At 34.4% G+C, this 26,413-nt stretch overlaps 1 protein-coding gene across 1 annotated transcript; it reads right to left on the reverse strand.

The window, feature by feature from the left end:
* Positions 1 to 21,837: 21,837 nt before the first annotated feature.
* On the reverse strand, positions 21,838 to 25,369 carry LOC128551998 (uncharacterized). Its single transcript, XM_053532981.1, has 2 exons — positions 24,329 to 25,369; positions 21,838 to 23,463 (listed from the first exon to the last, which is right to left on the reverse strand). The coding sequence occupies exons 1-2, from the start codon at positions 25,227 to 25,229 to the stop codon at positions 22,988 to 22,990; spliced, it is 1,377 nt and encodes a 458-aa protein (XP_053388956.1). The 5' UTR covers positions 25,230 to 25,369; the 3' UTR covers positions 21,838 to 22,987.
* Between the last annotated feature and the right edge of the window lie 1,044 nt (positions 25,370 to 26,413).

Consider the following 26,413-nt stretch of genomic DNA (forward strand, 5'->3'; position numbering starts at 1 on the left):
TCTGTTTTGCTTTTTTACAAAAGTATGCCCCTTATACGACTTAGACATTTTAGGTAAAGTTTTTGTATGTAAACTGGTATCTCAGTACCCACTGATAAGAATGGATTGAAATATTACACACTTGTTCTTCTGTGATGATCTGACATGCAGTGCACAGGGTTCATAACTCTACTTTGTATTTTTCAAAATTATGCCCCTTTTTCAACTTGGCAGTTTCTTGGTTTTTAAGTTTTTGTATGTAAGCTAGTATCTCAGTACCCACTAACTGGAATGGATTGAAACTAAAAACAAATTTCCATTGTAATAAGCTGATATGCATTGTACAGGTTCCATAACCCTGTTTTGCAATTTTACAAAATTATGCCCCTTTTTTGACTTTAATATTCAATTGACAGGACTGTTTAATAGTCGGGCGTTATAGTCCTCCGACAGCTCTTGTTTAGGTTAGGTCTTTTCTTTGCTGTGATATTAATGTATTGTCGGCTTGTTGATATATATTGCATAAGTGCTATCTTTAAACTTGGGCACGATGTTAATGGACATAATATCTCGGCTAATTATTTCATTTTCAATAAAATATATGCGCTTTTCACCTTACAGATAGTATAACTAACTTGTTTGAATGGAAATTTTAAATGGAACTTCAAAGTTCTAAACTGATTAAACATTTACAGATACAGTATATGATTTTTATAATTCTATATATTTTTAGATGTCTTTTCAAAAGTTTGCCATTCTGAAGGTTTTGTTTGACTGAGCAGTGTCAAACAGTCTTCGGATCCTGGAGAATCAGTTCCTCCAAATGAACAAATCACCACAGTCATAAAAAGCATGGGCAGAGATAGTACATGGAAGAGAGATAACATGATAATACAAACATAGGTACAGTATGTAAAGTATAGGATGGCAACCATTTTCTATACACAATCTTTTCGAAGTACAAAATGGGCTTCTTTTGTTATACCCTGCCGAAGGCGGAGGTTACAGTTTTGGCTTTGGCTGACCATCTTTTCAGCCGTCCGTCCAGAGTGATTTCTCTGAATTTGTTTGAAGGATTTCAGTAACACGTGCTAGAACAGTTAACATGTTCCTGCAAGTTTCAGGAAGCCAAGACTTATAACCCTTTGTACTTATATATATAGAACAGTCCATACTAAAGTTTAGGTCAATTTTATAACTAGGTCATCAACTGTTAAACACAAGGCCACTAGGTCAAATCATATAAAAACCTATTTATCCATGAAGATACCAAGTTTTCTACATGAACAATATAAAACCTTGTCAGAATGTTTGTCTTTAAAATATCTAGAAAAAGTTGGTTATCTTTGTTTTCAGACAAAACCTCATTTGGGGCGTAGAATTCTTCACGTAAGGAAGCCATCCAGCTGGCTTACGGAAGGTCGGTGGTTCTACCCAGGTGCCCGCTCGTGATGAAATAGTGCACGGAGGGGCACCTGGGGTCTTCCTCCACCATTAAAGCTGGAAAGTCGCCATATGACCTAAAATTGTGTCGGTGCGACGTTAAACCCAACAAAATAAATAAATAAACTGTTTTCAGACAAGATCATAGGTCAAGCAATAGAAAAATCTTGTAAATACTTTAGAGAACATTTACTTGGTCAGTCTATAGAAGAAATATAGCTATAATGTTAGTCTTAATGGTCACATAGTCAATTCAAAGAATAACCTTGTTAGCACTCTAAATACCATACCTGATCCATAAGAAACCTGGTCAGAATGTTTGCTTTTAAGAAATCAAGATTATTTTAGAAACTTGGCAATCTACAATAAAAAATGTCGTCTCTGGATAAGATTGTATGACAAACATGTTTTCAATCCACTGGCCACATTTTCTGTGATCTACATGAAGTTTTGTCAGAATATTTTCTTTATAAAATACAATATGTCAGATGTGAAACTTTGTCATATGGGATCCTATAATAAGTTACAGGAACAATTGTCTGATATACATGAAATATTGTTGGAATGTTGGTCAAAATGAATTCAATGGCAGCTGCAAAACTTTGTCACCTTGGCATACAGTCGAGGTCATTTTGTCAAATAATAGAAAACCTTTACCAATAACATTGAGAAATCACATTTTGGAACGAATTTTCTCTAAACTTATCCGTCAAGTGTTTCACCAATTTACTTCACCTACACGGCATGCAGAGAAGCAGCCCATGGCGAATGTCAAGAGCACACTTTGGGGGCAAATAGCTTAAACTCGTGTGCTCCAAACTGTAAGATTTTTAGCTCACCTTAGCAGAAAGTGCTCAAGGTGAACTGTAGTGATCACCCAGTGTCCGTCGTCATCAAAAATTTGACTGTTAACACTCTAGTTGTTACAGTTTCAGTCATATCTTATTGAAACTTGGTCAGTCTATTACCCTTAATGCAATCTCGGACAAGGTTGTTACTGGGTCATGTGGGCCAAACATTAGGTTACAAGGTCAATAGAAAGGAAACCCTTGTTTTAACACTCGAGGGGGCACATTTTGTACCAAACCTTTAATATGAAACTTTTGTCATGATGTTTGTCTCTATAAATTCTAGACAAATTACCTGATTTCAAATACAAAGTCATTAGAGCAAATCATACAAAAACGTTGTTAACACTTTAGAGGCCACATCCTGATTTTCTTAAAACCTTTGTCGGAATATTTGATTTTGTCAAATCTAGGCCAAGTCTCAGATAGGGTTACAAAAGGTTTAAAACTAGGACAGTAGCGGAAATCATAGAAAAACTTTGTTAACAATCTAGAGGCCACATCTTCTGTTTGGATCTTAAAATAATATTTGACTCTATGAAATCTTGACTAAGTTAACAATCGGGTTATTTGAGGTAAAAAATTAGGTCATGGGAAGACCTTTTACTTAATTTCAATAGTGACCTTGACCTTCAAGCATAGACCATGTACACAAAAAATTGTCTCTTCATGTGGAACATTTGTGTGCAGTATTAAGATAATCCATCAATGCACATAAAGGTTAGCGGAAACATATTTTTACTTGAACTTTAATAGTGACCTTGACCTTTGACAGACAACCATGGGTCATGTGCACAACAAGCTATCTAATCATGGAAACATTTCTGTTTAGTAATAAAAGAACCCTTCAATGAAATTAAAACTTATGCATCAGAATCAAATATTCACTTGACCTTGAACATTGACCTTGACCTTTAACTGACAAGCATAGATCAAGTGTTGACATATTGTTTCATCTTGGTGAACATTTGTGTGTACCACTAAGATAATCCATCAATGCATATAAAAGTTATGGAGAGGAAACAATTTTACTTGACCTTCAGTAGTGACCTGTACTTTTGACATACAAGCATAAGTCATGTATGTGCATTATCTACATATTGCCCTCTAAACACATACCAAGTTCTATGAGACTAGCTTGAATAAGTTTTGAGTAATTGCAGGATCTAGATTTGCGGACGGACTGACAAATGGACAGAGGCCATTCCTATAGTCCCCTCCGGTGTTCAACAGGTAGGGGACTAAAAAGGCATCTAGTGTACAAAAAAGGTTTTTCTATGATTTGACCTAGTGACATTTCTGATTATTGGTCCCCTATTCATTGAAAACCAGTTTCGGGGACTATAGGAATGCGCTTTTCCGTCCATCCATCCGCAAATGCGTGTTTGGTCCATAACTCTGGTCATTCTTTTTAAGGGATTTTAATATTAGTTGGCACAAATGTTCCCCATGATTAGAAGATGCGTCTTGCGCAAAACCCGGACCACTGGCTCAAAGGTGAAGGTCACAATTTAAGGTCAAAGGTTTAACAGGACTTTTTAGCTCACCTGAGCAGGTGAGTTATTGTGATCGCTCGATGTCCGGCGTCCGTCTGTCGTCTGTCTGTCGTCTGTCAACATTTAGCATGCGATAGAGGCTGTATTTTTCAACTGATCTTAATGAAATTTTGTCAAAATGATTACCTTGATAAAATCTAGGTCAAATTCGAAAATGGGTTATCTGGGGTCAAAAACTAGGTCACTAGGTCAAATCAAAGAAAAACCTTGTGTATACGATAGAGGCTGTATTTTTCAATTGATCTTTATCATCATGAATTTTGGTCAGAATGATTACCTTGATAAAATCTAGGCCAAGTTTGAAAATGGGTCATCTGGGTTCAAAAACTAGGTCCCAAGGTCAAATCAAAGAAAAACCTTGTGTATGCAATAGAGGCTGTATTTTTCAATTGATCTTCATGAAATTAGGTCAGAATTATTTCCTTGATGAAATCTAGGTCGAGCTCGGATATGGGTAATCTGGGGTGAAAAAGTAGATCACTTGGTCAAATCAAAGAAAAATCTTGTGTATCCGATAGAGGCTGTATGTTTCAATTGATCTTCCTGAAATTAAGTCAGAATGTTTGCTTTGGTGAAATTTAGGTCAAGTTTGAATATGGGTCATCTGGGGGTAAAAAAGTAGGTCACTAGGTCATATCAAAGAAAATACTTGATTAAACTCAAGAGACAACATTTTGGGTCCAATCCTAATGAAAATTGACCAGAATACTTGCTTCCATGAAATCACTAGATCAAACCTGTTTACACTGTTATGGTGTGTTTCTCAGGTGAGCGACCTAGGGCCATCTTGGCCCTCTTGTTTCCTGTCTGGTCCATTACTCTACCATCAATGAAGGGATTTAAATATTACCTGGCACAAATATACCTCATAATAACTAGACGATATGTCATAAACAACTTTCAGGCTCAAAGGTCAAGGTCAACTGTTAACATGGCATGAACAGGGTCTATTTCGTGTCCGGTCCATAACTCTGTCATTCATCAAAGGATTATAATATTAATTGGTATAAATGCTCCCCATGATAATACGACATGTCATACGAAACACCCACAACCCTAGCTTAAAGGTCAAGGGCACACTTGGAGATCAAATGTCAATAGAATTTTTTTTCCTGTCCGGTCTATAACTGTCATGCAAAACAGGATTTAAATATCAGTTGGCACAAACAAAGTGTCATGTGCAAATCCTGGACACTTAGCTGAAAGGTCAAGGTCACACTTAGAAGTCAAAGGCCAAAAGAGCTTTCTCCCTGTCCAGCAAAGGCCAAAAGAGCTTTTTCCCTGTCCAGTCTTAAACTCAACAATTCTTAAAGGGTTTTTAATATTACTTGCCACAAATGTTCACCACCATAAGACGGAGTGTCATGAGCAAGAACCAGGTCCCTAGGTCTAAGGTCAAGGTCACATTTGGAGGCCGGATGTCAGATGCAAGAATGACTTTGTCCGGGGCATTTCTTCTTCATGCATGAAGGGATTTGTATGTAACTTAACTCAATGTTCACCACTATGAGATGAATTGTCATGCGCAAAAACTAGGTCCCTAGGTCTAACATCAAGGTCACACTTAGAGGTCAAATTCAAGATTGACTTTGTCCGTAGCACTTCTTCTTCATGCCCTGAGGGATTTTGATGTAACTTAGCACAAATGTTCACCACTATGAGCACCCTTGTAAGCTCACCTGAGCAATGATCGCTCAATGTCTGTTGTCTGTCTGTCAACATTGTGTATGCGATCGAGGCTGTATTTTTCAGTTTATCTGAATGAAATTTTATCAGACTGATTGCCTCGATAAAATCTGTGTCAAGTTCGAAAAAGGTTCATCTGGGGTCAAAAACCAGGTCACTAGGCAAAATCAAAGAAAAACTTAAGTATGCAATAGGGACTGCTTTTTACACCGGATCTTCATGAAATTTGATCAGATTTTTGTCTGGATGAAATATAGGTCAGGTTCAAAATGGGTCATCTGGGTTCAAAAACTAGGTGACCTGGGCAAATCAAAGAAAAACCTCGTGTATGCAATAGGGGCTGCATTTTACACTGGGTATTTATAAAATTTAGTCAGAATGGTTGCCTTGAAAAAATTTAGGTCAGTTTCGAATATGAGTAATCAGGGGTCAAAAACTAGGTCACTAGGTCAAATCAAAGAAAAACCTTGCATATGCAATAGAGGCTGTATTTTTCAATTGATCTTCATGATATTTGGTCAGAATGATTGATAAAATCTAGGTCATTTAGTTTGAATATGGATTATCTGGGGTCAAGAGCTAGGTCACTAAGTCAAATCAAAGAAAAAACTTGTTTATGCAATAGGGAATGCATTTTACACCGGATCTTCCTGAAATTTGATCAGAATTTTGTCTGGATGAAATCTAGGTCAAGTTCAAATATGGGTCATCTTGGGTCAAAAACTAGGTCACCCGTTCAAATCAAAGAAAAAAACATGTGTCCTTGTGGACGCAATAGGGGCTGCATTTTACACTTGATATTCATAAAATTTAGTCAGAATGGTTGCCTTAATGAAATCTAGGTCAGGTTCGAGTATGGGTAATCTGGAATAAAAAACTAGGTTGCTAGGTAAAATCAAAGAAAAACCTTGTGTATGAATAGGGACTGCCTTTTACACTGGATCTTTATAAAATTTGATCACAATGTTTGTCTGGATGAAATCTAGGTCAAGTTCGATATGGGTAATCTGGGGTCAAAAACTAGGTTACCTGGTCAAATCAAAGAAAAAATCTTGTGTATGCAATAGTGGCTGCATTTTACACTGGGTATTTATGAATTTTATCAGATTGTTTGTCTTGATGAAATCAAGGTGGAATACAAATAGGGGTCAAAAACTAGGTCACCCAGTTAAATCAAAGAAAAATATTGTGAATGTAATAGGGGCTACATTTTAGGCAGGGTGTTCATGAAATTTAATCAACATGTTTGCTTGGATAAAATCTAGGTCAAGTTTAAATATGGGTCATGTTGGGTCAAATACTAGGTGAAATCAAAGAATAACCGTTTTATGCAATAGGGACTGCATGTTTTCAATGGATCTTCATGATATTTGATTAGAATGGTTTTCTTTTGTTTTTTTTTTATGAAATCTAGGCCGAGTTCAAATAAGGGTCATCTGGGGTCAAGAACTAGGTCACCCAGTAAAATCAATGAAAAACTTTTAGGGAGGATGTTCATGAAATCTGATGAAAATGTTTGCTTTAATGAAATTTAGGTCAAGTTCAAATATGGGTCATGTTATGTCAAAAACTAGGTCACTGGGTCAAATCAAGGAATAACCTTGAGTATGCAATAGGGGCTGCATTTTTCAGTGGATCTTCATGAAATTTAATCAGAATGTTTGTGTTGAAAGCTAGGTAGAGTTCAAATATGGGTCATGTTGGCTCAAAAACTAGATCATCTGGTCAAATCAAAGAAATACATTGCCTATGCAAAAGGGGTCGCATTTTAAGCAAGATATTCATTGAATTTGATCAAGCTGTTCTCAGGTGATCGACCTAGGAATGGTCCTCTTAATTTTAGAATTACTTTCCTTTTTTGTTGCCATAAATAGCTTATATATTGTAACCTTTTTATTACTGGCGGTAGGGAAAAATTGAGACCACTTTTCTTTGAGTTCAACATGCATGTTACATCTAATTTTTAGGTGTATTTGACCTATCTCTACCTGGTAAAGAGTTTAGTGTGGAGTTATATTACATATATTTTTTTAGCTCATCTGAGCACGAAGTGCTCAAGGTGAGGTATTGTGACCGGTCAATGTCCGTCGGCGTCCGTCGTCCGTCAACATTTGCCTTGTGAACACCCTAGAGGCCATAGTTGTGATCCAATTTATATGAAACTTAGTCAGACTGTTTGTCTTGATGACTTCTAGGTCAAGTTTAAATCTGGGTCATGTGGGGTCAAAAACTAGGTCACCAGGTTAAATCAAAGGAAAATCTTGTGAACATTCTAGAGGCCACAGTTGTGACTCAATCTTCATAAAACCTGGTCAAAATGTTTGTCTTGATAATCTCTAGGTCAGATTTGAAACTGGGCCATGTGGGGTCAAAAACTAGGTCACTAGGTCAAATTGAAGAATAAGATTGTTTATACACTAAGGGTCACATTTTTTATTCTATCTTCATAAAACTTGGTCAGAATGTTTTATATCATAAATTCTCGGACGATTTCAAATCTGGATCACGTGGGGTCAAAAACTAGGTCACTAGGTCAAATCAAAGGAAAGCTTTTATACACTCTAGAGGCTACTTTTTTGCTCCAATCTTCCCAAAACTTTGTCAGAATGTTTGTTTTCATGAAATGGACAAGTTCGAATATGGGTCATGCGGGGTAAAAAAGTAGGTCACTAGGTCAAACCAAAGAAAGTGCTTGCTTACACTCAAAAGGCCACGTTTTTTGGTCCAATCTTAATGAAAATTGGTCAGAATATTTGTCTCTATGAAAACACAAGGTAAAACATGTCTACACTGTTATGGTGTGTTACTCAGGTGAGAGACCTAGGGCCATCTTGGCCCTCTTGTTCTTGTTTGTATATAGGATTAACTTCGCCTTGTTGTTACTATAAATAACTTATAACTTTCTTTTTAAATTGGCCAATAAAAATCAATATGAAAATGCAGGTGCTAGTGTAAAGAAATTTGCTATGACGGGAGTATGTTGTGACATTCTGGCACTCTTGTTTATATTGATAGATGTTATTAAACAATAAACATCTGTAGGTTTTTGTATATGCAAATTTTAATACAAGCGTTCGTTATAACGTATTGTATTTATTGTACAATATTGTTTATACATCATTGACAGATATCAGTTCATTATGTTGTACTGCAGTAGAGAAAATTAAGTGCTTTCCAGTAGGGGACTTTGTATTGCATGGCAGTACTTCATTCACTTGTTATCTTGAGAACTATTTGGATTTGAGCGTTCATATTTTATTGGATGTTTAGTCTCCTAAAAATTTCTGGGTCATGAGGTCAAAGGTCAATGTCAGTTAGGGTCAAATCCATTTTAAAGCTTTATCTTAAGATCTGTTTGAACTACATACTTTAAATTGCATAGGTTGATTGGTCTCCTTTAGAAGATGATCTTTATGAATTTTGGATCACTAGGTTAAAGGTCAAGGTCACTTAGCATCATATCCTTTATAGATCAATATCAGCAAAACTGATTTACACAGTCTCCTTGAGAAGATGAACCTTAATAATTTCCAGGTCACGGGGTCAAAGGTCAAGGTAACTTCGGGTTAAATCCATTTTAATTCAATACCTGAAGGTCTGTTTGACTTACATACTTCAAATTTTATAGGATGATTAGTCTCCTTTAATAGAAGACACCTATCACTCTTGAACCTGTGTCAAAGGTCAAGGTCATTTAATATCTAAGGCTTGCAAGGGGGTGGGGGAATATGTGTTTTTCAAACAGCTCTTGTTGTATTTCAGTCTAGTTTTCTGTACTTTTTACTTCTGTATCTGAATCTTTTCAAACAGATAACGCCTTTTGTGAATAATTTTATATCATATGATTTACCAACATTAATCATTATTTACATTTTTCTTTTAATAAATACAGGTGTTTGCAATGGATTTGGAGGTGAAGAGAGTTGCTGTGATGGCAGAAGAATGAGTGATCATTTAGCATTTTGCACAAGGCGTGTACCAGTGGTCAAGGTAAACAGAGATTACCAACAATTAAAACCATAATTTGATATTACATCTACTTGTGATTGATAACAGTATCAGTTAGACAGATCTGATGAATTAACAAATGTTTGAAAGTATACGCGGAACATTTTACACACCTTCACTATTAGTATATTGTACAATATATTTTTTTAAACAATTAAATTTGAAAAAACTGAACTGGTTTTCACTTGATATACAAAGAGATAGATTTGCATGTTTAGATTTGCCATTGAACATGTTTCTTCATTTGATCAAAACATACTGTGGTTGAAGTATTCTGATCAAATGTATTTATTTCCGATTTAGCGTAATGTTTCTGCAACTTTAGAAAAGAAGATTTGTTGTGTAACAACGAAATTAATAAGTAGATATTAATATATAAAAATGTAGACTGAAGCACCACATATATGATAACCAAATAGCATCAACTATGATTATTTCTTGGACTTGCTTCCTGATCAACACCCCTTTTCTCCAAATTATAATAACACTTTGATAACGATTTGAATGATTTTCTTTAACTCATCATAATCGAAGTAAATTATAGAACACCTGATTCTCAGATTCAGTATTATACAAATTCATATGAAACCTAGTTAAAATAAAGAGGGATCAACCGGGTGTGCTTTAATTGAGACATGCATGCATGGCTCATAACTCGACATATAAGACATCAATTGATAACTGGCATTACTTGAGTCATTCAGTGATGTCACTCTTGAAAATGAGTCATCCATGGATGTCAGCCTTGTAAGTGAGTCATCCATGGATGACACGACTACATAACGTTGGGTCTTGAAATTAGTCATCCGTTGATGACTCGTTGTCAGAAATGAGTCATCCGTGGATGTCTCGGTATGACACGGTCAGTGATACTCCAGCTGAGTCATGCAGGCATGGCTCATCTCTGAAAGTGAGACATGCAGGCATGGCTCATCTTTGAAAGTGAGTCATGCTCAAATTTGAAAGTGAGTCATGCAGGCATTGCTCATGTCTGATAGTAAGACATGCAGGCATGACTCGCCTATTAATTTGTTTATGGTAAAAAGAAACAGGAAAATACAACGGTAGGTATATTTTTCCTTTGTTTGACAAGAGTGGATAAAATAATAATATACATGATGTCACAGAAAAAAAATATTTGAAAACATCAGTTTTCTTATTTAAAAACCATATTCTGACGTCAGATAATTCACTGTTATCTTTATTTTAGTGAGCATTCCTTTGTTTACTAATACCAGTTGAAACAGTATCCATTTCACGTACCGAAACTTTGTACTTTTTTGCAGATAAATTTTTTCTAATTTCAAAGTCTGTGTCCCCTAAATAAAACTGAAAATCTGTATTGCAAAAGTTTATTTATTGTTTTAAAACATTTTGTAATAGACATACCTTAAATGCATATGCTTATTTCACTGAAAATACACATTGCATATTTTACAGAAAATATGACCCTTAGTCGCAAAATGCTAGAATTTCAACAAAGCAGATATAAAATAAAATTATTTTTTTTGACAGTTTGATAGGAATATAACTTATTTATGAGTATCTGAAGTCATTATATCAAATTATATATTACTGAAATCATATAATTGCATTTAAATTTAGGCAAACTCCCTAAAATTTTGTCCGATGTCCTTTGAATATAAAACTATACGTATCTTAAAATAAAGTCTGCCTGCATTCAGGTCTGCCACCACCGCCGCTTGGATATTGTTGTATAGTTTCTGGTGAGCCCTCTCTGACAAATGAACACCGTCACTAGCTAGCGCTCATCTGACCAGAAACCTTTTGGCACCCAAAAGCGAACTTAAACGTTTGTGGGAACAACCATTTACTTTTGCCATTTGTTTCATAAACCCTGTTATTAAACCACGGAATTTCCACCACATGTCGAATTGGAATTTTGTTCGCCAACCGACGAAAAATTGGTAACACGATTACAGATGGTACTGCCTGAATAAACAAGACCTATCACTAATGGTGATGAATACCCCCAGACAGCAGCTTATTGTCATAGGAACAAGGGTACTGAAAATATGATACATTACATTTGTATATTGTACAAGGATAAAATGTAGAAAGATGCACAACAAATGTTGTGCAAAACTGTATATGATATACAAATTTCATTGCTGTACCTTAAAAAGAAGAAAACAGGTTAGTAGGTCGAAATCAAGGTAACCAGTTTTGAGGTGTGTGTTAAAAACTGTATAATCGGTCCAAATTTTATGGCAATATTTTAAAAAAGAAGAAAGTAGGTCGTGGTCGAGGGACCATGTAATCACTAAGGGTTATCAACTAGTTATACTTAACAGCATATGAAATATGTAAGATATTTGTTGAAGTTTTTTTCCAACGTAACTCTTTTCATATTTGAAACAAATAAAGGGCCATAACTTCGTGAAAAATCATTCAAATGGGACGTGCTTCGCACATGCACAACTTAACTCGGTACCAATGATAACTGCAAGGTTTGATAAAAGTCTGGCCTGTAAGGACCGAGAAAAAGCGCGGACAGTTTTTTTATATAAATATAAAGAAAATTAATAAAGGGCAATAATTAAGTGAAAAATCATTCATATGGAACCCGTTTCGCAAAACTAGGCTTAGTACTGAAAATAATTGCAATGTTTGATGGAAATCTGTCAAATATTTACTGAGAAATAGCCCGGAACATTTTTTTCCATATATACATATAAAAAAACAAATAATAAAGGGCCATAATTAAGTGAAAAATCATCCAAATGGAATCCGCTTCGCACATGCACAACTAGGCTTGGTACTGATAATAATTATAATGTTTGATGGAAATCTGTCAAAAATTGGTGAGAAATAGCCCGGACAAATTCCGTCTACAGATGAACGGACCGACGGACGGACCTACGTACGGACTGGAATCCAGTATAGCCCCCATATACTAGTATCTAAGAGTATCCACCAAATCCTTAATAGCAGAACTGACAGATTCGGAATTGTTCTTCGGCGAAGAAAGGTCATTGGTGCCTATGATTAAAAAAACCAAGTCCGGACCAAATTCCTTCACACAAACTAAATTATGTCTTAATATATCCACGTTTCCGCCACTGAAACCAGTGTACTGCACTAGCGCACCTCTCCGGAGTTTTAATTGCGGATGAAAACAATCATGCGACAAAACAAAGTTCTTTAAATTGTTCACAAATGAGTGAATAAACAGTTGCACTTTTAACGCTCAATCCGCCATCTTGAACACTATGAGCCGATGTCACGTGACCAGTATAAAAATGGCAGTCCAATACGGGGTTTTAGTTTGACCTAGTTCCAACTAGGTATTAGCAATAAATCCCTCGTGATGGAATTAATTGTTCAACAGCGACGGTGGCTGAGCTGACAAAATAAATATGTCAACGGCACAAACAGTATATCCAATATCTCATATCATTCAAGTGTGAAAGAAGAACGTCTTCAAAGCATGACAACCCCGTTTTTTTATATGAGAAAATATACATGAACTAATCTTTACCGCATCCAAAGTAATAATGATTCTCTACAGACGGCGATTGCTTTATTCGCATCATGTGACTAGGGATCTCGATTCTCATTAGCTCTAATTATCTAATTACATCGTCACACTAGCTACTGTCTGAGTCATAAACTGAATGACTCATAAAACGTAAAAAACTTTGATTGAAAATACAAACGGTAATTAAATGCATACATCCTTGTATATACATTTAAAACACTGTCATGACGTATTCGAGGTACTATAATTTTAATATTGGGACTCAGTACTACATTTTCCACGCGGAGTCCAATATTTGTTTAATATTGGACAGTTTATATGATACCGGACTGCACGAGGTAACGAAAAGTATACACATTCATTTTACTCGTGTAGGTCAATATTTTTAAATAGTTGGATTCCATACAAATACATTACTGTAAACCACTGAAACCAGTCCAATATTAAAGCACAGTTCTGAAAGTAAAAATAAAAACTAATATCAAAACAAAGTTTTATGTATAGATGCCTAATCAATATGAAAGTAATCGCAACGTGTTTAAAATAACATTATGCATTTTGTTTTGCATGCTTCTACGTAGCTGTACTCCCTAAACGACATCTTCCAGGAGCAACAACCTCCCTTGAAAAATATTGTTCAGGTTTCCAGTTTTAAGAATTATGCAAAGAATTTGATCCCTCTCTGCATAAAAACAGTTTTAAAAGACCAATGATGATAGATCTGAGAGGCTGTGCAGTAGTATATTCCTGGATTTCGCGACAAACGAGAGCCTACTAGTCATACACTCATTGATTGAAGTGGTTATCTACTGCTTGCATTAACTTTAAAACTAAAAGATTAACTACCGTAACGGTACTACCATTAATTGAAAACAAATCAACCATAATAATTCGGCAGTGTTTGTTTTAAGTTTAAACTACCTTTTAACAGTATTTCAGTCACAAAATAATAATAATAATTTACGAAAGTTAAGTGGATAATTGCATCTTCATACATTTTCGTTATTTCACTGTCCACATTTTCGAATTCATCCGTACTTAACTATTGCTTTCATGGCATTCATACACGTTTCTGAATGTTCATGCAAACGCCTGCAAATTGCATTTTTGTTTTGAGTGTTGCAAGGACATTTTAACATTATCCATAATATTTATATACCGTTACATTCAGATATCATGTTTATTTAATTTATACAGAATTTATTTTAGGTCGATTGCGAAGCAAGTTCTACAACTTACATTAATCACTCTCAACGCCTCATTCCTGATGGAGTCCATAGCCATGTTTCCGTCATGTTTATTTGAGTTCCTTCAAACAAATGGTGCAACACAAAAATGAGTTTTCTATTGAATGTCATGCAAATTTCCAACTACACCATTCAAAACGATAAATGTTTAATAATTTAAATGACTAGGTCCTCCTAACAAATTGTATCCACCCAAGTTGTTATTATACCCCAAATTTCCCGTCGACAAGCTTGGCGATACCCGTATTGAAAGAAAACACCTTTTCTTTTGGTTTAAACAATATTTATTTTCAGCAAATATACAGCAAACATACATTTACACAAATCAAGGACTGAGTAGAAAGCTAAGCTTATTTAGAAACTCATTCCTTATAGATAGCTGGTAACTTAGAAAATAAAGTATTTATAAACTATGGAAAACATGCAAATGAAACATGCATATCAATAATACATTACCAAAGCTAGACAACTATTTATCTCATTTAGTTTGTTTTAAAACGGTAATGTAGTAACTGCATATATTTGAAAGTACTTCTTTTGCAAGCGCATTAAAATTGGTAATAATATTTTAAGCCTTTAATGTCTGAAACAGAAGCCTATAATAATTAAATTATGCGTTTATAAAATGCGTGACGTTCTGTAAAATGGGAACTTTCGTGTTCCTTTCAAAACATCAACGTTTACAGCACCCTACATATAAAAAACCTGCATTCATTTGTTGTGTCTGAAGCATTTTCTCACATTTGTTCAGACTGCCTTTGTAAAAAGAAAAAAACATCTGCAAATAAGGTACCCCACGTTGTTCATATCACAAACTGTGTAATAGATTTCACATCTAAGGTGGTGTTTATATGGATCATACCCTTTTATTTGCTCATCACTACGATGGTGACATATGCCTTCATGCGTTCTGTAAATTAAGCGCTATTTGTGTACTTGATTGAAATCAATGCCTACATTTCACAACCAGAATGATCTGGCATCTTAGATAGCACCACCGTGACACAACAGTGATCTTAAAACAACCTGTAGGCCAAACATCCAAAATTTTATAAACGTCGATAAATATTGCCTTTATTTTGAGGCGTTTTAGTAGGACTTGAGTTTTCACTATTTGCCTTGTTCTCGATGCTTCCGAGGGATCTACTTTCCAGATTTTATTTGAACATTCTTTTATATGCCTTTCTGCCCTTATAGCGCATTAATCGAAATGCCGTGAATTGGCTAGATAATTGTTATCTACGTGGCAGTCGGACAGCAGACAATACTAATTTGTCTAATGTCAACCTTCATAAAACTTTAATACTTGTAGGGATGTTGCCAGTTACAAGAACAAAGACCAGATATGTCGATTTGCCCTTTTTAACATATTTGAAACATTGCCGAAAATGTGTTTACCCAATACAAAACAAACGAACACTTTCTTTTATTGTTCATGCCACTGATTTTTTTACCAAACGTCCTTGTAGTTTCATTTAAACCGCTTCTGTTTTATACAGTCTGGCTGTAGGTCCATGCAAAATATGAAAATAATAGTTCTATTTCCCGCTTTAAATACGTCTTAGACTGATTTGTTCACATGAATATCATTTTCAAAGGTGATACAATCTGAAAGTTTTCCCATAGGCTGTATATGTAGGTAAAACCATACCCGAAATTCACTCAGGGAACCTGGTTTGAATTTGTAATTATTTTAACGGACCAAAGTTACTTGAAAATGTTCATTTCTGCAAGAGTACACTTTCAGTTTTACAATTGTTGAAATAATATTGTTTTGACATATGAAATTCAGCTTGTCTGTTATTCTTTTAAATCAGTTTTAAGACATTGATTTTGCGTTTGTGGAAAAACGGATTTCCTCTAAATGATGCAAATCTTGTTCGGAGACAAGATTTAAAGTTGAGTAAACATATCAACAAAGCAGCATTTGTTGCTGAAATATTACAAAAATTTGACAAGCTTTCAGGATCATTTCTATTAAGTTTCTTCAAAACTTACTTCAAAACTTAATCGTGTGATTTCAGAGAAGTTTTCGCTGATAAGATATTGACAGATGGACGGACGTTCAGAAGGAGGAACGGCGACCAAATAGTACATCCATGCAGGAGAGTTTAAATACGGTAAATTACTTTACCCCAGATCGACATAGAACGGGAAATAATAAATATGACAATATAAAGTTTAAGAAACCACACATTTTTAATCAGACAAAATAGTATACAAAATGTATCACACCGTCAAAAATTAAATGTCACATAGTAGCATAACACAAACAACTGCTTGCAATCAATAAAACCAAAGAAGAAGTGTACCTGCGTGTCGTTGTTATCATTATTATTAATATTATTAATGTAATAATAATAATAATAATAATTATTATTATTATATTATTATTACCGTTATAATTATTATTATTATTATTATTCATTTTTCAATAACTCATCCAGAGAACTATCACACAGTCTTACAAGAGTTCAGCGTAAAACAAAAATCTAAGCTATTGGTGTTGTTTTCCTATCAGCGGTTAGAAAAGGAACCTTATCCGTTGTAAAAGTAAATTGATCAATCTACATCTAAAATTGTCAGTGTATGACATACCGTTTATCATATGGTGTACTGTTTTATTAATAATCTACTTATTTACTTGTATTTATGGATGAATTTCAACATATTTAAATTTAACGAAATGGATGGTGCGTTTTAACAATTTTGTACATACGCGTTTATCTTTCTGGTCGTTTTAGACAAACATTTATCAAAAGCATTTGCTTTGAAAGATAAAAGAAAAATGACCGAAAAGTCTAAATCGACATAGTAAATACATTGCAACAATATTATCCTTATTGAGTAAAACCATTTCCCACAACTATTGTTAATTTCAACATTAGTTAAAATATAAAGTATATAGGTATTCTGGACAACATTGAACGAATTTCTCCTTGCAAAGCGGCATAATAACTCTTATACAATTATATATTTCCAGAAACAACGTAGATTTTACTTCAAATTCAAGTTAAATGCAGCGAAACCTATTTTAGGTAGACAGCCAAGCGACACACTGTCCCGGCTTACGACACGTGGCTTAAAATTGAAATAAGAGCAAACAGTCGATTTGGAAAGTTAGCTGGTTAAACATACTTTAGTCAAAAAGGGATTTGTTCGAAACTTCTACATTTAATCATTTACACTTACTGATGTTCACTTAGCATTTGTTACAACAAAAAATGCACTGGAGGTATTTGTTTAAATCAGAATTTCCCATCCTGGTTGCTATACGAATTCAGAATTATTCAGAAAAAGTATAAATTTCATGAACATACATAAATATAAGATATGTATTTAGAAGCTGCATGTAAAGCAAGTCTTTTGGTTCAGATTGTGGAAATATCCTTATATGCAATGTGAAACTAGATATTGCTTTGAAACAAAAGGAAATTAAAGGTAAGCTTTTTAAATACTTTAGTTTAAAGAGGTCGAACGATGTGTTATGATTTTATTAAAAATCACCCGCACATGCGTGTCTTATACATGTAGGAATTTAACTTCATGTAACTGGTCGTTTTGTTCCTTGAATAAATTTCAGACAGAATATACGAAAAGTGAAAAATGTCATAAAATGCTGCCTAATTGTGACTGACCGCTTTGAAGGCAAGTGGCTGCATGATACAGGTGACGACTAAGGCATATTCAACTGTAAGGTCACAACTACAGCATTCTATAGTAATTACAATAATAGATAGTAAAGATGTTTCCACGCATGCACGCATGCATGCACGCACACACGCACTATCAATAGTGAATATTACACGATTTTCGTATTGAATTTGTAAACACGAGGTTTTTGAGCATTTCATGACTTTTGTTTAAGTAGTATATAAATAAACAAATATAAAATTTTTTTCTATCACATAACAGCTTTGTTAATTTTTTTGTCTGTACATATTACAGACGAAATCAATATGATCAACAGGAAATTGCGTGATGGTCGAAATGTTTTATACTGGTGTAACACAAGTTATAAAATACTTTAATTACTCCTGCGACGTCAAACATGGGATAAATATCTGATTTTGTCGTACACATATTTTCAAACACATGTTTGGTATAACTGTGTGTTATCGAATAAAAGTTACAAGACCTGTTTGAAAAACAAATATGTACTACCATAATGGTTTGTCGGAGGCATTTGTATTCACTGATCCTTGGCCAAACGGCCTTAAGACAGACATCCTATGAAGAATGAAAGCAAAGCGTCGTTAACTTATTGAACAGGGACTGTTTTGGCCTACCCTCGCCCCTCATCGATGTGGGTTTGAGCCCACCTCTTTTCTTCCTAATTTTTTCGTGTGAGGAAGACATCCAGCTGGCTTATGGAAAATCGGTGGTTCTACCCAGGTGCCTACCCGTGACGAAATAAAGCACGGAGGGGCATCTTCCTCCACTATCAAAGCTGGAAAGTCGCATTATGACCTATAATTGTGTCGGTGCGACGTTAAACCCAACACAATAAATTAATGGTCCGACCTACTGACCTCTAAAATCATAGAGGTCATGTATTGACCATATCTACTGACAAAAGACAATAACATTATGACGTATGTTGGCTTAGGCAAAGCATTTTTTTTAGTTTCTGAGATAAAACCGTTTTCAGTCTCGAAGTCAAAGTGACCTTGACCATTGACCATTGACCTATTGAGCCCAAAACAATAGGAGTCACCTACTGACCACAGGTTATAATGATATGAGGTTTGACTGTTGTGAGGTCAAGCTTTCACTATTAATTGACAATAAATCCGCTCTATCGGCGACCGACTGAACAACGACAGACAATGAGCAAAACTATGTACATGTGTTATATACTGTACATCTTTCTATCTTTAAGTAATATTGCTTAGAAAATGAAAACAAGCTCTACCTACTTATAATAGTCTTATTAATTGACCAATACATTTATCACACCTGCATCAGCCTCAAGCAAAACGAATTGCATCTCGCTGTTTCAGATATAAGAATTTAGGACCGACAAATCTTCTCAAAGCTTGTTCATTTAAAATTAATTACTACTTTAACACATTAACATAATTCCGTTGTTTCTTCTGCAAAGATAATGTACGCCCTATATTGTGATCATTATATAAGATACAAAAAAAAACAACAACAAAAAACAACTAACCCATGTAGTACAATTTTGAGATTGAAGTAGAGACCTAATCACGCACTTTAGCCTTTTGAGACAGATTTTTATACATCCAAAGACCATTTTAAGAATCTCTAATTAAGCTGGAATAAATTCGTTTTGCAAGAAGCATGTGAAAGAATCGCTAAATGGTATTTGTCCAATTATGAGACATTAGAAAGAACTGACCTGAATATTAATCAATCATACATAAATATATATTTTGCATGTATTTTTCAAACTAGTATTAGTAATCAGTGCATGATGGACTATCCTTAACTATCCTAGTGATAGAGCTATCCTTAGGTAGTGATAAACGGATTAAGGTAATTTAAAACAACATTGATTTATTCAAGAATGGATCAAATCCCCTAATCTAAAATTATCATTTTAATTTCATTCAAAAGAATCAGGTTCTCACGTATAATTTGTTCGTACAATTATGTGTAATACTGTCAAACTAAAGAAAAGGAAGTTATTTACACACTATGCTTTCATCAAAAAACTTAAAGAAACATTTCCATAGCAACATAACGAAAATACATACAAGGATTGATTAAAACAAAAATGCAATACATTCTAAAATAACTTGAAAAAAATAAAACAAATAAACAAACACTTTTATATAACAAAGCAAAGAACATAAACACGCCAGTCTGAGAGGCAGCACTATCCCCAAAACAAAGTATTTCATTAATACAATGCAAACTGTTTCAACAACTTCTGTGTTACATAATTACATAAATTACGATAATAATCATTCAATAGAGGACTTATTAAAAACTTACCAGCCTTAAAAGACTAAAACTAAAACGCCCAATCAAAATAAATCTTCTTCAAAACGTGTATTTTAATACATTGTATAAATATTGAAAGAGCAAAATAAGTCAATATTTTCAAATTTTGCATACAGATCTACAGATAAGACAAACATTTTTATAAAGAAAAGACTACATTAAATAAAGTAAACAATCAGCATACAATTTCTGGTGTAACTGATATACTGTATACCATGAAAACATCAGTCAAACATTTTGTCAAAATAACTAGATCGGTACAAGCCATGCGAGTGAAAAATATCCATTGAACGAAACACATTGCATATATTGTCATAAAATTTAGTGCTACTGAAGTTTTAACTTTTTGTTAGATCTGCATTGAAGTTACATTTTCGGGAAACTTTTATTTAGATTCCCTCCTCATTTTCTTTTCTTTCATTTTCTAACTTCAAACGGTTGCAGTACAATTGTTTACAGCATACTGGACTAAATATTTTACATAACATAGCGCAAACAATGATATCTAATTTTTTTTTCTGTACAGAGATAAAGAAAAATTAGGCATAGCAAATAACGAATTTCGGAAGGTCCATGACTATATCGGCCCGATATAGGTATAATGTCGGAATGTCGGCAAAATGTGCCGATGTAGGGCCGACGTCGGGCCGTTGTGAGTGCGTGAGTTAGGTTTTACACAAAATGATTATATATCACCGAGATCTAACCCTTAAACTGCCGCAAAATATTGAAACTGGTAGATCGACATCAATCAGTGTAACTATTTCGTAAGTTGGATTGACATCTGGCCGATATTGCATTCTCTAATACAGCTATATCTTTTAAAATATTATTGATAAACGTGAAAAAGTAATCTAATTGTTTATGTGTGCTAATTTATTAAGCAAATATGATGTATGCCAGAATTAATCAAACTAGGTTCCAGACAAAATTTGTAGACGGTATTTATCAAAATTTTATATGTAATAAAGGGAGGTTATAATTAAGATGCATTTTTATTTTATGTAGAATGCCGGCGTAGAAATATTTATATTTCCAAAAAAAAAATGAAAATAAAAATATGTTTAAAATTCTAACAGAACAATTTTAATAGTGTTAAAAATATACTGAAAACTTACGTAACTGTATAAAACATGTAGTATATAATTGTGAAAATTATATCAATAAAATCAAATAACCATCATACACGTGATGCGAGACACATCTGTTCTCAAGTAAATTACTCTGAGAATTTATGAAGTGTATATTTGAAGAAAACTTTGATGAAGCGCTGTGTGTCACACTATTTCGCGACAACGATATGATCTGCCAATATCGGGCCGATATCATTTTGATGTTGGCCAAATATCGATTGCCAATATCGGGCCGATGTCATTATGATGTTGGCCCGATATCGTCTGCCGGCGTCGGGCCGACATCATTCCTATTTGCAGCCGATATTGAAGCTGATATCGGGCCGTTATAGACAACGACGTCGGTTTGATATCGGGCCGATATAGAATGCTGGCTGGGTATATATATATATATATATATATATATATACATACACACACACAAGCTTATTGCATGACTTGCCGGTCAACTGTTCTAACTATTGCCGATGGTCAGAAGTATCTTTAAGTTGATGTCGGAAATAGATGTTCATTTTTTTTTCTTCAAGGTTTGACCTTGTCCTAGCAAAATTAATTTTGAACTATAGACAGATAAATAGCACAAAGCATGGACCGGCAATTTATATATACATGCATACCTGTTATTAACATTTTATATTGTGAACTAAACATATCATCATTATTTTTCTTTTCAGCTCCAGTTACAATGCAGGCTGTTAAAGAATTTATCAACACATTTTCTTATCATAACAGACAGTTTATCCCAGTCATCATTTTCGACTGACTTCCTTGTTTACCTGGGAACAGGCTTTTAACGTATTGTACACATTTCACAACTTAGATATTGTTAGATCCGAAACTAATATTACTATGTCTCTCAAGAAGTTTGGCTATACACGTCCTCCTCTTTTCCAGTATTTCGCAAGCACTGGATATTTCACTTGTATCAGATAACTCCAAAACAGTTTTTCTTTGCTAAAAAATGACATAGTCTGCTATTATTTGTTGATAGATTATAGAAAAGCAAGTGTAATATTAATAACAAGTATTTTTATTCAGTAGAGGAAACTATCGTGTAAGGTATTCGTATACTGATATCAATGCATTTTCGACTATTAATGGTGGTATATCACTGCATCAAAATGGATTTCGACATGCGCTTAACATCCAACAACCGTAGATTATCAAGCAGGTCGTCGAATCTTTATTGCATCACCACTTCTATGTAACTTGTTGACAAGGTATTGTAATAATTGTGTTGTAATATTACTTTGTGTTTTCCACTGATGTAGCGAGATAGTTTTAATCTATAACGGAGCTATTGTGAAATGCGATTTGATATTTTGTGCAGTATAGATCATAATGTGCTTCTATGTATGAAAAAGAAAATATAACGAAACACAGACTAGGCAAAGATTCTGGAATAAAAAATGTGTTTGCCTCATTTTGATAGTTAAAGAGGTTGATGAATATAAACGTTAGAGTTATTTTTAGACTTGTTCAAGTATGACTTCTTTATCTACTCCAGAAGTTTGCAAAAGTGCCTGTAGTTCATCTCAGAAGTTGCTCAGAGATATTAAGCGTTTGATAACATATTTTGTTAAGTCTGTAGTTTCTTTATTTCTTCATTTTACTAATTATTGAAATCCATCACTTCGGAAACATCAACATCTACCCAGTCAGTTGACAGACAGCCATTTTTTAAGTTGTTGAACTTGTACATCTTTAGGTCTGAACAACGGAAAGCTCTTAGAATATCACAGATAGGCGTCACAAACACTCTGCCCTTAATACCACCTTCAACAATGCCGATAGCGACAGAATCATGATGATCGTCTTCTATCATCACCAATGCCCCCGAGTCTCCTGCTTCTGCAAAAGGCTCCGATCCTATTTGAAGAACTACTAACTGATTTTTCAGACTGTATCCAAAATGATGTCCATTTACTTCCATTTTTTCTTTGCGAACAACTGCACCTTGCAAAGCAAAGCTCCCTCTAGTAATACCAGTCGCCATACCATATTTGTACACTTCAGTTCTTAGGTGTATGTCCGATGATTCACAGACGTTTCCTGAATTGTAAGTAAGCGGTTTCTTGTCAGTAAAACCTGGAAACAAAAATTATCAGATAGTGTCATATAAAATCTCAACAGTTCACAATAGAGATGAATCATCAAAATGAAATGCAGTAAGATGCAGATTTTACGTTAGTAATTATATTTACTGCCGAAAATCTCATATTGACATTTTTATATGAATAAATAAAAAGATAAAAAGGTTGAGAAGCTGAAGTTGCAACGTTCTGCATGCCAGCTGAAGGAAGGCTCCATATATGAATTTTAAAAATCAAACAGTTACGACAAAATTGTTATTATGATGAAATAAATCTTTAAGGTATACTATGACTAGTGACTCTATAGATATTAACCATTAAGTAAACCCTGGTCAAAAATTTAAACAATCTGACACTAGAAGACGGATAAGACAAATACATAAAAAAGAACGCATATTAAAACAATCAAGCAAAACAAAAAGCAAGAACAAATATAAAGCTATAAAGCACAGAGAATATGGTCAGAAGTACATAAACAGGAAAACTAGAAAAAAACATAGCAAAAAAATAATAAAAAAAGATAAATAAAAAAGAATAGAATAAAAAAAATACATAAATTGGCCATCGACCTGGAACAATAAGTTAAGAAAACACAAACATACTGTTCATAAAATTGTGTAATCGATGGCTGAATCTGAATTTTAAAAAAGCAAAAACTTAAAAAAGCAAATAAACAAAAAAGAAACCGAAATGTGTACAGTATGATTAAATAATATTCTTTGGAAACTCTGTAACGTATTTCAAATAACACCAGTGCACTTACATATGATAAACGGATATAAAATCATCAAAGCCGCTCGAACAAAAATATTTTGAAAATTTAAATGAAGGATAATTCATGTTATGAAGCAACAATGTACCTGCTTCTATGTCATTGAAAGCCATCGGAAAACTGCCATCTTTTGGATGTCTTTTCTCTATATTAAAAAGAGCAGCTTCCACCCCTGATGAAGATTCATCACCTCGCTCGTAAACAGCCATTTCAACTCTACCAAACGATTTGGATTCGTGGTTCACTGGCTGAAACACATGTTTATCAAAATCAGTTTTGATACCACATGACTCCACAGAGCTCATTTCTTCACTGGAACAAACGACGTGAGCACATGTTATTCCACACATCTTGTACTTCGGATGGTCGATGAATCCACCAAGTGTCCCACCAAGTAAATGTTTATTATCATCAAGAATGTTTGCATGGATAGCCAGCCCCATCTTCAGGTGTACGTGAAACTCGTTTGGTCCACCATTGTATGTTTCAAATTTACCTTCTAGAACATCTACTTCAAATCCGTCAATTTTTTGTGGAAACGGGTCCTCATTTATTGGTATATATCCTTTTACAGGAACATAGAATGCAATGCATGGTTCATCGACAATGCTATGATTGGCTGAATAATATCCCTTTGACTTGTTTAAACTTGGTATGATAACGTGAATATTACTATGCCTTTCTAGAAGATCATCAGCGTGGCGGGCTATACATTTTCTCAATTCTTCAAGAGTATCACGTTTACTGGATATATCATGTGTTTCATCTGACAATTCCCTAGCAAGTAAGATTTCGCTTTCATTGCTAAATGTGTTTTGAGAAACCAAATGATATTTATAATCTTTTAGATGAATGTTTTTCGATGTATCCGTCCTAATAACAACGAAAACAATTGACACTGTGTCATCAGAATGATGATCCTCTATGCAGTAAGATGCCCAGACATCAACTATATCTTCTGCTGTATTCATGACTTGCTTACAAATCATGCCACAAATATTAGAAAATTTTTGTGACCGTCTTCCGAGATTACGACATAATATGTGGAGTTCTCTGTTGGATGGTAGAATATTTTGATGCAATAAGTGTTCCACATTTGTATCATAAGCCCAAAGACATGTTGTATCAGGGTATTGCTCAGGACTACCTGAAATGTATTTACAGACATTCCATTCCATAGACCATGCCTGTCTATTTGTATGCAAAATGTTGAGAAAATATTTCCGATAGATATTGATGACTATAAATGTACAAAATTGACATTTAAAAACTTTCACATTCAGATGCCGCTGTTAGCATTTTTTTTCCAAATTTGGTAGCGGTATTATCTGTCTAATATGTGTTGGTTGTCAGATGCAACCATGCAAATAACATGCAAATACTGAATTATGTGTAAGAAAAAAGTTAGAACCAGACTCCTTCCGTTGTACAACTATAACATATGGACATGTCTACAGTAAGTTCCAAAATATCAACTATATCTTCTGCTGTGTCCATAACTTTCTTCAAAATGATATAATAAAGATCAGAAAATGTTTCAGACCGTCTCTCAAACTTACGGTTTTCTCTATGGAGTTCCCTGTTAGATGGTAGAATATTGTTTGCAGTGGTGTTTTTGCCACTGACCGTTCCAAGGCGGTACCTTTTTGTCTTCCTTCGTTTGTTCTTACGCCCTGGGATGGAGAGTATATGTCGGTCATCTGCCTGTAAAGGCACGCAAAGTGGTACTAAGAATTTGTCGTAAGATAAGAAAAGAAAATGGCTTCAACTACCATGTATTTCTATTTACTGAAGTGCATAATTCCATATTTCCAAGCGAAAGCAGTACAAATATGAAATGAAATGAAAAACAAATGAATAATACAATGAATGAAATCAACAATTAGCTGTAAAGGCACGCAAAGCGGCACTAAGAATTTGTCGTAAGACAAGAACAAAAAAATGGCTTCAACTACCATGTATTTCTATTTACTGAAGTGCGCATGCGTGACATAGGAGTGCGGGAAAGTCAAATACGTTTGAGGCCCGTCACCATGGTTAATAAATATGAAAATGAAAATGACAGATGAATGAATGTATTGGAAATGTATAGGAATATTGGAAATATGGGATGATAAGACATTTAATATAGACAACACAAAAGGACAATACATAAATCATACAATAGACAGAT

The sequence above is a fragment of the Mercenaria mercenaria genome, unplaced genomic scaffold (genome assembly GCF_021730395.1).
Source record: "Mercenaria mercenaria strain notata unplaced genomic scaffold, MADL_Memer_1 contig_1925, whole genome shotgun sequence".
In the NCBI taxonomy this organism is placed as follows: domain Eukaryota; kingdom Metazoa; phylum Mollusca; class Bivalvia; order Venerida; family Veneridae; genus Mercenaria; species Mercenaria mercenaria.